Below are 13,211 nucleotides of genomic sequence, written 5' to 3'. Positions count from 1 at the left end.
GCAAATGTATCAGAACACCTCATTGCTTCTGCAGTTTTGATTTGTTGTGCTTATGAAATCAAACCACTGGAACTGAAAATCTTGGAAAATTGTCAAAATAGGTAAATTAGTGATTGTCTAATTGTGTACATTTAATTGATGGCACATGTGCAAACAGTTTAAAATAGTAAGAGAAAAGAAACACAAAGCCACAAATGATAAAATGCATGAGGCTTTTTCTTTAAGATGCCTAATTGTTTCTATATCACTGATTTCTGACCGGAAATTGAAATTCTCACACCCTAAGGTTTTCATGCAGGTGGGTATATAAAGGATATATAAATTTGCATGCTACTGAATGCCCCTTGCCCCTTAATGAGTTAAACAGCAGGTTGATTGGATATTCTACAACGTGCAAGTGAGTTTGCCTCCTCAGCACTGTGGAGCAGACTCAAGCGAATATCTTACCTCTGTTGCATCAGGTGACAAGTAGAACTTGTTAAATCGCAAATCAGAAACTCCTGGCTTCAAAAAAAGTGGGAACTGCCTTATATGAAAATTAATCATCTGGGACTGGATTGAAGAAGAAACCAAAATTGAACTCACTGTGCTGAAGCCAGTCTCAGTTGACGTCCCATTTTCCGGACAGGTCTTTCAGCGTCACCTTCTCTCCCTTGTCCTATTTTCACCAAATCTGAAAATGGATAGGATTTTTCTGTCCGATAAAACAGAAATACAAGAGGAGTACAAATCATTCTTTCTTTCTTTCTTTCTTTTCTGGCCACTTTCATGAGCTCAAAAAAAAAAAAGCATTCATTAATTCACATGCCCTTTAGGAGACACAGCGATTGGAAAGAAGTTCCAAGGCAATAAACCTCTGCTGTGATTATACAACTGTCTAATGATACCAACGACCTGGAAATAACGATGAATCATGGAAATTCATGAAGCATTTTTTTTTTATCAGAACGGAAATGCTATCGTTACAAAATGATTATGAAACTATGTTTACTAAACAGTTCCTAAATTAATTAAAAGACTTCAGGTAAACTTCAGGTAAAATCATTGAACGTGGATTGTCAATACACATATAAATATATTTGCACGCAAGGTTTTGTATCAGGAAAATGCCATTGCATTCAAGGTAAGATTTCAATTGATCTATGATAGAAGGAGGACTGAAATTTGTCTGTTGAAAGCCTGGCTCAGGCAGTTTTTCTTGCCCTAGGCTATTGCTGTTGTGGAATTAAAGCAGTCCTGAATTCTGTTGATTAGTTTGGACGCTGATACACGTGTCTCTGTATTAAAATAGCTGTCGCTGTCACCGGCCCGGTGATTGATGGCTGTGTCCGGCTCGTGTTTTGACATCAAGGGTCAAGAGGCTATGGCCCCAGGTGGGTGTTTGTGAACGAATGGGTGACTTTTCATTATCGAAACTAATAATGCACATTTTGCACATATACAGTACAGTACAGCCATTTATTTGAGCCATTTAAGTGGTCTAACATTTTCACACACGAGTGCCTATTGTTTCTATATCACCGATTACTGAGCAGAAATGGATAGTCTCACACCCAGAGGTTTTCGTGCAGGTAGGTATATAAAGGATGTAAACGACACATCTTTGAGACGTTCTAATACATTTGCACACTACTGTAGATATTTTGAACTTAAATTAACCGAGTTCATATATATGCTTCACTGTATATGGGCCGCGCACATGTTCTTTGCATAGCCCCTGTTGTTGCAAATGAAAGCAGCAGAGGGACTGTTTGTTTTACAGAGTGGCTATGAAGCTTTGAGGAAAGAGGGAGGAAGCTTTTGTGCAGCTGAATTCACTCAAGGTCATGTAAACAAACTGGCAAGCCAACATTGCACAGTCTAAACCATGCAGCTATACCACCTAGTGTTCTTTGTTGTTGTTTTTTTTACCTGCAGGAATGCTGGAAGAACATTGTGTAATACAAACAAATACGGATAACACTTTTTAGACTTCGGAAGATTGAAAAATCTTGTGTAAGCCTTCTAAACTATATATATATATCTATATATATATATATATATATTATATTATATATAGTATAACGTATATATAAATTATTATTCATATTATAATAGATAATAATAATAAAATATAATATATTAATTATAATTACATTATCTATTTAATAAAGATTATAATAATACAAAAACTATTTATAAAGACAATAAAGACAACTGTATGAGACCTTGTAAGGTATACTATGTATTCCTCAAAGTACGTACCAGATTGGATCATGTGAGGGGATTTCAAATATTATCCCGACCCATCGTAATCTAATATGATAGTCCTGATTAATATTCATGAGGAGCTGGTTGTTCTCGGGGGCTGTCTTTGCGACTCAATCACACAACGCGCATCACTTTCCTCCCGCACAGTCTGACAGCGTGAAACATTATTCAGAGTTTCATTCCTTGGATATAAAGGGGTCCTGCATGGCAGATAATCACCATTTTATAAACCACACCAATCAGTAGGTATGACGTTATTATTATTATTATTATTATTATTATTATTATTACAGCAATGTGTTTTGTACACAGTATCTTTAGAGGTTACTGTGTTTTTTAAAGGATGCAGTGTTTTGTATAGATACTACGAAGTTGCTATTGCCAATACAAGCCGATACAGAGCATAACGTTTCTATACAAATAAACCTGCAAGGTAGAAACCACGTCATTTTCAGGTAAAGATCTAATTACACAAGGCGTTACAGTTTGAGTCTGGATTCTCGGGCTACTGGCTGAGTGTTGACAAAGTTGCAGTTTTATATAATTAACTTATATAATTAGTTTTTGTTTGCAAAGTTTTTTTTTTGTTGTTGTTGTTGTTTTTGTTTTGCATCGTGAAACAAAACATTTTAATTTTAATAAAAAAACAAATGAATAAGCAACCGGTATTATTGCATTATTTAGGCGCACACAGTCTGTTTCTTGCAAACTTTATAACTGTAAACAAAAACAAATCTAATTGCATTAAAAGTTTGAAAACTGCCTCTAAGGGTGACCAATGTTTCTCTTTTCTCTTACCGCTTAAGTTTGCTAAGCCGGTCGCCTATGGAGGTCCCGCAGTCATCATGCGAGCCCTGCTTCAAAACAGAACCGCCCAGCCCGGTGTTCGCCCTAGACAGCGTGACCCAGTTCAGCCCCGGCGGCTCGTCCGACAGCAGCGGCTGCAGTCTCCTTTCCGGGGGGCAATCGCTGGATCCTGATTCCCCGAGCTCGGGAAGCAGCGGGTGCAGGGGCTCAGTGATAGATTCCTGCAGCAACCAGCGATACAGAAGCGGGCGGACCCCAGAGTGTGATCACGGCGCTGCCCTCAGCTCCGAGCCCAAGCGGCTCTGTTTGGTGTGCGCGGACTTTGCGTCAGGGTATCACTACGGGGTCGCTTCGTGTGAAGCTTGCAAGGCATTTTTCAAGCGAACCATCCAGGGTAATTACAAAGGCGACAATAATGACTTCATACTGTCATAGAAGTGCCACTGAATAGAAATTGTTTAAAGTTGAAACTCTCTTTAGAAATCCTATATGCATGCAATAATAGACATAGATACTTTACTGCTATAGTATTGAAAACCAATTGGTATTGCTTGTTGTAGTAATACTACATTCTGATTTATCTGAAGTGCTCGATTTATAGTGCTGGGAAGCATTGTTGAATTCCAGGCACACCTTCCTCAAAACTGGGACGATCCAAGGAAAACAGGGACAGGTGGCAGCCCCACATAAACGTTTCCTGTAATAATTTTTTTTTTTTAAATGACAAAGTTAAACTGAATTGGGTTTCAAGACACCTGATAAAGTTGCTTTGTGTTCCTTCAGCTTATAGTCTTTCTATTTGTCATGTGGCATCCTTCTTGTGACATCACTACATATTGGACCATGTGTTTTATAACTCTGGCTGTGTATTCTGGCTTCCAGGGGCCAGTTTCACAAAACACTGCTAGCACTTAATAGGCTGCTGACTAGCAAGCTAACTTATTTCTAGCCATTTAAAAAAAATAAAAATAAAACCTTTTAAGATAGAACGATGAAGTTTACCAGAAATCCACTGAGCAGGTCTGTGTGATAAAAAAGATGCATGCATTCTTTTCTTCTTTTTTTTTTCAATGGAAGTGAATTGGTGCTTCGAGAAACCAGTTCCAGGATAATAAGCATGTCCAGGACAAAATTGACCCTGAGTGTTTTGGTCTTTTCTTGCAAACCTGCGAGAAGGGTCCGAGGAGACACAGTTACAGTGTCCTTAATTAACAAAGCGATCAATAATCTATTCCATTGAGTAAATGCCCCAGATATCGGATCGCTTTAATGCAGAAATCAAATTTCCAATACCCCGCCCCCCGCCCTGCAGACTAGGTTTCAGGCCACTGCACGGCACATCAGGAGAGACTTGGGGGTTTAATACAGCAAACCAGGACTTCCTGTTCCTTCAGCTTTAGAGGTTTCAGAGATTTGAGTAGTAAGCATTGTAAGCACCCCAAATCCTGCATCGTAATATATTTTAATGCAAAATGGATTTCATATGATGGTAATAGACAATTATCTGACATTGCATGCTAGTTAATGGGGTTGCAGTTGTTCCTGTGCCTTTCCTAACATACTGTTCCACTTCAGTATGGTATGTGGCCCCCACAGTTTGCATATCTTGTACTAAATTACAAGTAGGCTCACTGGCCCCTCTCCCCTTAAGCGGGTGTAAATCAGCTTTATTCACAGCACCTGACACCATATACTTAGAATAATAACGGCATGGATAATTTCAGTGTGACTTAATTTCTGTACGTTACATAATGTCTGCTATAAAGAAATTGCAGATGGCTATATCAAATCCATATCAGGGTCTACTGTAGACCGACTAGCTTTTGTCCATTGCGCAAGAGTGTGTGTTTGAGAGAGTGGATACACTTCACTGATAACATAGCCTAAGAGCAAGCCCCTAACTTTACTAGTATGGGATCTAATGGACAAGAAAGATCCAATCAATAATCTATTAGAGGCTTTTTTAAAGATTTCAAAGGGGAGAGCTAGGCAGTATTTGGTGACAATGGATACAATGCTAATCAATATCCTGGCTTTCTGTGCTATGGATTTCTGTGGAAATGCTCAAGGCGTCAAGCTGCGAGAATGAGGCCTGAACAATAGCAGCGAATGGGACAAAACAAGACTTCAATTATTATTCCACTGCTCAGCAAAGCAGCAACTAAAGGACACCATTTAGAAACAGCACACGTTAAAGAGACGCTGTCCTATACATGTGACATCTTTTACCTGTTTCTGCCTAAAGACTTTGCTTTAGTTTGGGCGTGTCATTTTTTTCCATGTCTGTCCTCTGGCTCAGGTAATATAGAGTACAGCTGCCCGGTGCTGAACACATGTGAGATCACGAAGAGGAGGAGGAAATCCTGCCAGGCCTGTCGCTTCAGGAAGTGTCTGCAAGTCGGGATGATGAAGGAAGGTGAGAGAGTTCTCAGCAAACACCAGTACAGGGAGGGAACATTCAAATATTACATTGGAACGAGCATCAAAATACCTTCTAAACAAAGGAGAGAAACACTCTTCTGTACAGTAGAATGTGCAGGGATGGAAATACAACTCCTGTTGCAACAGCGTCTAGGTGACAAGCTCAGGTGAATCTTTATAAACTCCTAGAAAAACCAGGAATGGATCAAACTGCTATGCCATGGGAGTCTCATTTCCATTCCCGATATGTGTTATTTATTACTGATGTTACTGATTTCTTTTTTAACCATAATTCTGTTATAGGAACAAATAAAAAACATGGTCATTTTTGCTTCTGAATACATTTCAAGCAGTATTTGTTTAAATGTTCTAAGATATATCTTGCACTATATAGTGCAAAATATTATATATTGGACCACCTTTTCAAAGGTTTTCTGTTTAGTCTTTATTATTAATATATAGTGAACATATTTTTCTGTTGACCAGATTTGTAACTCTTTACTAGTGAAATCAGCAATGAAAAACCTTTAGATTTGACAGAAGTTGAAATACATGCAATTTTCCAAAACTGTAATCCCTCCTTGTGATTTGAGCTTTGCTCTTGTGGTTTACCACGTCACCAGAGCCTGTTGATGGAATACAGCTTTATTCCACTCCTTGTGTTATTGTTAATGACCAGTCTATGTTCCCTCAGGCGTCCGAATGGACCGTGTGAGGGGAGGTCGTCAGAAATACAAAATCTCGTCAGAGCCTTTCAAGACAACAGGTGAGATTTTGCATTCTCGCAGTCCAAAAGCTCAAAACCTTATTTTTGTTTTTATTTTTACATTGCATGTATGAAGCCAACCTCACTTCTTAGTATTTCAGTCTCCATGCATCAATCCTGCCCTGGACTGAGAGGAGAACCCTTTCCCTTAGATGGGTGAGGGAGAGAGCAGTTCAATCTCCATGCCTCAAACCTGCCCTGGACTGGGGGGTAACAACTGATTTCCAGACCCATCCAATTCTTGACACCTTCAAATGACGTTTATGCCAATTTTGTATTGTGTTGGGGGCTAGCTTGATAAGCCACTGCAGTCCTCATCATGTGTCTTTATCATTTTCTAGGCAACAAAGTAATTTCCCACCTCCTTCTAATGGAGCCCACCCCTGTCTTCGCCATGCCCGACCCCACAGCCCCAGAAAGTGACGTCAAAACCCTGACCACCCTGTGTGACCTCCTCAACAGAGAGCTGCTTATCGTGATTGGCTGGGCAAAGCACATCCCAGGTACGGTTTGCATAGTGTGAGACTTCCGATTGGCTGAGCATATGAGGGCTATCTTGGCACTCGCTCGCCTGAATTTGATGACACATACTATGAATGTAGGTCACCTTGTATTCCTCTCTCTCTCTCTCTCTCGCTCTCTCTCTCTCTCTCTCTCTCTCTCTCTATATATATATATATATATATATATATATATATATATATATATATATATATATATATATAGTTTTTGCACAATGAAAGATTATTTGTAATAATAAGGACAGTTTAAGATATATAATAGTGCCCTCTATCTCACCAGAATTAATTCTCATTTAAAACACTGTCAGCTGGTCAAGTTGCAGGTGTGCAAATGTATCAGAGCACCCCATTCCTTCTGTATTAGAACACCCCATTGCTTCTGTATTAGAACATCCCATTGCTTCTGTATTAGAGCACCCCATTGCTTCTGTATCAGAACACCCCATTGCTTCTGTATCAGAACACCCCATTGCTTCTGTATCAGAGCACCCCATTGCTTCTGTATCAGAACACCCCATTGCTTCTGTATCAGAACACCCCATTGCTTCTGTATCAGAGCACCCCATTGCTTCTGTATCAGAACACCCCATTGCTTCTGTAGTTTTGATTCGTTGTGCATGTGAAAACAAACCACTTTAAGTAAGCACCTTGGAAAATTGTCAAAATAGGACAATAGTTTTTTTTTGTCTAATTTAATTGATGACTAATAGACCATATGTGCAGATCATTTAAAATAGGAAGAGAAAAGGGACACAGAGCCACAAGAGGTAAAACGCAGGAGACTTTTTGGAAGTTGTTTAAGATGCCTGATTAAAGCACAGTGTGGTTTGACATTTTCACACACGAGTGCCTATTGTTTCTATATCACCGATTACTGAGTGAAATTCCTACACCCAGAGGTTTTCATGCAGGTAGTTATCATATTTAAAGGACGACTAATATAACTAATATAGTTTGATGATACGTGTTAAACATTAAAATGCCCAAAACATTTCTTTGACAGTCATAGCTAAAACCTGACATGACGCTCAATAGATGATCACTCCCGAAGCTCTCTAATAAATATGCACACTGCTGTATAATGGAGATAGCTTGTGAACAATAAAAGCCTCATCCTGCCGTCACGATGTATTAAAAAGACTAGGATTCAGCTCTAAGAGCAATGCCTAAAAGTGTCTCACCCAGGGGAGCATATTGAGCGGGCTCTATTGATCAGGCTGATTGTACCCATTCCAATCTGTTAATTAATCTTTTTTTTTTTTTTGGTTTGTTTTTTTTTTTTTTTTTAAAAAGCCGCTCGGATCTCCCGCAGCGAACAACGCTCGCTGATAATATGAAAGGAAAACAGGAGAGCGGCTCAGTAAGGTCACTGAAGCTTCATTAATGAAACCGCCTTTCCCACTGAGAGGGAACTGAACCAAGACACATTCTGATTTGAACAGGATAGGTTGAGGCCCTGTCAAGAGACGTATCCATTCGGAAGACTGTACGCTCAGCGCACCCTGTTTGTTATCTCTTAACTATAAAACACTTAATCGAAATGCTGTAACTAACATTCTACAAAAGTGCCTTACAGGTCATCACAGGAAATATTGTATATTATGCAGATGAGGATGTTAATTCAGGCAGCCTGTTGCTTGTCTGCACTACACAAAAACTGAATTCATTCCTCTTTGCTTTTACACCAGACCTAAAGGACAGACAACCAGTAAATGTATGCTCATGGTGGCAGACCTATGAGACCCCCCTGTATAAAATATTTGAGTATGTTGAGACGACTTCAGCTCATTCCACTTGTCCCTAAGTTGCCTCCAAAGGCTTACCACACTATGGGCTTGACCCCACACAACTCTCCTTCTCTTCTCCCACCCCAGGCTTCCCCAGCCTGCCTCTGGTTGACCAGATAGCCCTGCTTCAGAGCGGCTGGATGGAGATCCTGGTTCTGGCCGTGGCGTCTCGCTCGCTGGCTTTTGCGGAGGAGCTGGTGTTCGCTGGGAATTTCCTGCTGGACCGTGGGCAGTGCCGCTCGGCTGGGCTGCTTGACCTCTACAGCGCCTTGCAGCAGCTCATCAGCAAGTACCAGAAGATGGGGCTCAGCCCGGAAGAGCTGGTCGCCCTCAAAGCCATGGCGCTGGCCAACTCAGGTGAGAGACAGCCAGCCTTCCCTTCCCTTCTTCAGTGATCACAATCTACATATTCAGTTGTGGAAATAAGGCTCCCGTTGTGTCGCAGTTTGATCCAATCCTGGTTTCGCCATAAATTTAATAAGACATACCTGAACCAGCAGATGTGTCCCATGACAGTCCTGGGGGACTACTTCAGATTTAATTGGTCCAATTAAGCCACACACTGTGGTTAGTATTAAAACCTGAAATGGGTGAAAAATTCTTGTTGCAAACGCTTTCCAAATGGCTGTTGGTGGCAACTCAGCAGTGTAGATATTTCTTCTTTTAAATTCATGCCAAATGGTCTGTACAGTGTACTGCACTATAAGGTCACAAGGGCAGCTCCAGAAGGACGCATGCTACGGCAGTTGCACCATTTTCCTAATTTGAAGGTATGAACGCTACATTACGGTACCATGGTACCATATCAGTGTAATATTTGTTTCCAATCCGTTGTGATGCCATTGCTGATAAAGCTGCAATCTGCTAATGTGCCTGCTGCCAGTTTAGTCAAGGTAATACGGTAATTGCAAGGTAATTTTTGCCTCTATACCTTCCTCTTCCGCTCGCCCTAGCCTCTGTCAGGGACACTTTTAAATTGCTGTGTCCCTGGCTGAGATTTAATTAAAAGCCCCCCCTCCCTCTCTCTCTCTCTCTCCTGGGAGTTGGGTCTGCAGACACTGTGCTCCCAGCTTCCTGACCCTTCGTGAAAGAAGTCTTTTAAAAGGCTGTTAAATACAAAAGGATAAGAGACAGGTATTGACAGCTGTCAGGTGACTCAGGCGATGAGCAAGCAACCAGGCCCGCTGTATTGGCCAGCCCTGTAGGGAGCCACTGCCTGGGAATAAGGACTTCCTGTTCTCACAGCTATGGTAATAGTCAATTGTAAATCGCCACTCTTCCAAAATAGTCACTCATCAAAAGTTATTTGATGAGTGACTAGAAGTCTTTCTTAGAGGCTAAGAAAGACTTCTAGTCACTCATCAAATAACTTTCTAAGATTATTTTGTGACCTTGGTACACAATGTGTTGTTTGAATAATCAACATCGACTGCATGTGCAACTGGCCTGTGTGCTTGCACTCGGAGTCCGTGTGCTATTGCAGTACCTAATGGCAGCTTTACATGGTCTTACCTAATGCAGGGGCAATGCAACAGGGCACTGCAATGTATAAAGGCACAAGGGCAGCTACAGTCAAAGGCAGACAGGTGCCACAATCCACAAAAGCAATACAAAAAATAAAGTTGGGGTCAATCGCTCTTAAGAGAAAGTGTATTTTGAAATCACGTGCCGCTGTACGCCACGATGGCTTTTGGAATATTTGTTCCAATTCCAGTGGGGGTGCCAAAGGTGGCAGTGATGTGGTCTGCTCAGGGTAATGGACGGGTTCATTTTCCAAAAATGTTCAATAGGACAGCCCCGCAGTGATTATCTTATAGCCTGGGTCTTCTGAAGATGGTTCCCCTTGTTGACAGTCCAGGATATTAAGAGCTTGGGGTTAAGGGTTCTTGACAAGACCCACAGGGGTCCTGTTGAAGGTTGTGATCATGTAGCTCATCTTTAATAAGCGTTTGAAAGGAAAGCTTGTAGCTCAATTGATCCGCTGGGGAAGGGAAGTGGGGGTAGGGGGGGAGCACAGATATTAGAGAATTGATTTTGTAATTAAAAGGCCATCAGTCCGTTTGATTGATAGAGTTTGAATTGTAAATGCGATGCAGTTTTCAATCCAGTGGTTCTGGGTTTACGGGGGGAAAAAAAAAAAAAAATTAAAATGTGTAAATGTATTTTTCAATTAATATTAACAGCAGATTGTATGTGGGGTAATAGTACAGATGCATGTATGTGAAATGGATACACTGGCATAGATGGTAGGGATGGAAATAAAACTCCCAGTGCATAACAAGTTAATCTATTCTTGGTTTTTCTGTACTCACTTAACAGGGAGAAAAGTTGGTACAAGTCTTTCACAATATTCATTTAAATAGCTTTGAATAGAGGTATAGAAAATGGGATTAAAATCTAACAGTCCCATTTCTTTTAAAAGCTTAGTTACGTGTAACATTTCAAAAGGGGTCATGTTCGTTGTTGTTTCTTGAAACCTGTGTAGTAAAAAAAATAAAAAATCAATAGTTAAAACAGTGAGAGAGGATGTTCAGCCCTGGGCTCTGATCAGTAAATCAGTTTGCTCAGTCTAGTGATCTACCTTAAAAACTTGGAAATTGATTAACAGTGTCTCCTAAAATCAGTGTGATTTAATGCAGCCAGCATGCAAACTTCATTATACATCACATCACTGTGCAGCGTACAATTTAATATATATTGAAAAGGGGCTTTTCAGAAGAATTTCAAACCATTTTCCTTTTAAAAAAAAAAAAAAAAGAAAGTGGCATTTTATTGTTTGCAAAACTGCTTTGTAAACAAGGCCTTGGTCTCAATGGGTAAATCTCCTGATTAAAGAAGCAATTAAATAAATGAAAGTCTGAAAACTCATCAGCGTTTCACTCTCGCACGCCCTTCCCTCTGCAAGCCTGTAGAAGCAGGCTTTCATTTAATTGGTATGTTGGAGTCAAGCCGTGAATTACCTAACAAGAAGATCTTTAAATCAATCCCAGAATATGTAGTAAGTACACCTTAGTAATGCCAATAACTTTTCTTAAAGCAAATACAATTCTTTCACTGATGCTTCAAAATCAAAAGACACTGAGAAAGAATTACGCTGGAAATGTTAGTCAACGATTTTCGCCTAGTTTCTTTCAGTATCACTATATTCCTGGCCAGCTGAAATCCTGACAAGGCTTTGGGGTTTTAGGAAGTTTTCAGTAAGTGTTCAAATACAGTTAACAAAGACCAAGAGTTGTATGGCAGTAGGGGGTGTTCAGGTCAGGACTGAGTTACTGTAAAACATGAAATATTTGCAAGCAAGACATTTTAATGTTTATTTAAAAACTCTGCAAAATAAGCATAATTACTACATCGAGTCTATGCATAGGGAACTTTATATGTCGCTGTTTAGACGTCCATAGATGTAACGCCAAAAGTTTAAGATGCCCCATGTTAACATTTCACAGCCCTTGCAAACCTACAATTCACTATAAAAAACAGGCCAATACCTCTTGTGTTGTTCAAGCCTTGGATGCCTTGCTTGTCTTTGCAGACTCGGCTCACATTGAGAACGTGGAGGCAGTGCAGCATCTTCAGGACGGACTCCACGAAGCCCTGCGGGATTACGAGGGGAGCTGGCAGCCCCAGGACCCTCACCGCACGGGCAAGCTGCTCATGACTCTCCCCCTGCTCCGGCAGACTGCCAGTCGAGCCATTCACTGCTTCTGCAGGCTGCACCTGGAGGGCAGGGTGCCCCTGCACAAACTCTTCCTGGAGATGCTAGAGGCTAAGATGTGATTGTCCAGCCAGCACCCCCACCACCAGTCCTGGGGGAGTGAATGCCGTGAAATCGCAACCCAAACCCACTCAGAACTATTGCTTGGGATGGCCAGCATCTGCAGGCACTTTATTTACAGCTATGGCCAAAAGTTTTACATCACCTAGAATTTTAGGATTTAAAAAATAATAATAATAAAAAGTACTTTTATTTAACACTATTTAAATCAAATAAACTACACAATGTACAGTGGTTCTGCCATTGGTGCAGTATTTGCTTTAATTTAATAACCACGTCAAAACGAATTAAACTAATGAGAGAGAGAGAGAGAGAGAGAGAGAGAGAGAGAGAGAGATGCTTTTACTGTTTTCTAAAATGTTACACATGTTAAAAGGTATACACCGATTTTTTTTTTTTTTTTTTGTATCGGGAATGTTTTATAATTTATTGCTTAAAACCAAAAATCAGAAGCCCTAATTATATAGCATCACGATATAATTTGCAATTTGTATTGCAAATAACCACAAGAGGGCGCCATCACAATACAAAACGTAATTCAAGGAAGGTCAAAGTGCCTCTCCCAGTCTTTGTCCCAACCCTGCTCTAAATTGTTTGAACCAATTAACCCTCCATCCAGACCCTGAAGTAGTTAATTATCTCACTTTACCTGTTAAACCTGCAGTGGAAAAAAGCCTCTAGGGCCACGACTGGACATTCCTGCTTAAGTTTATTATTCACATTTGTTTCACGTATGCCTGTAACATACTTAACACAATCCACTCCAGAGCTCGTAAAATGTGCAATTACAAGGGGCCATCTGGACAATTAAAAAAAACACAACAATATTTGTGTTTTAGCTGGTTGTAAAAAATATAGGTGTTTCTTGTGAAATGTTATCAACA

General features: G+C 40.4%; 1 protein-coding gene across 1 annotated transcript; it reads left to right on the top strand.

Moving 5' to 3' along the window:
* Positions 1 to 3,075: 3,075 nt before the first annotated feature.
* Positions 3,076 to 12,450, top strand: LOC121303761 (estrogen-related receptor gamma-like). The gene is made up of 7 exons (XM_041234537.1): positions 3,076 to 3,451; positions 5,357 to 5,473; positions 6,173 to 6,265; positions 6,382 to 6,403; positions 6,578 to 6,747; positions 8,640 to 8,909; positions 12,085 to 12,450. The coding sequence occupies exons 1-7, from the start codon at positions 3,076 to 3,078 to the stop codon at positions 12,327 to 12,329; spliced, it is 1,293 nt and encodes a 430-aa protein (XP_041090471.1). The 3' UTR covers positions 12,330 to 12,450.
* The last annotated feature ends 761 nt before the right edge of the window (positions 12,451 to 13,211 follow it).

The sequence above is a fragment of the Polyodon spathula genome, chromosome 35 (assembly GCF_017654505.1).
Source record: "Polyodon spathula isolate WHYD16114869_AA chromosome 35, ASM1765450v1, whole genome shotgun sequence".
Classification (NCBI taxonomy): domain Eukaryota; kingdom Metazoa; phylum Chordata; class Actinopteri; order Acipenseriformes; family Polyodontidae; genus Polyodon; species Polyodon spathula.
Note: the sequence above shows the minus strand (reverse complement) of the source record. Positions and strands in the feature narration are given on the sequence as shown.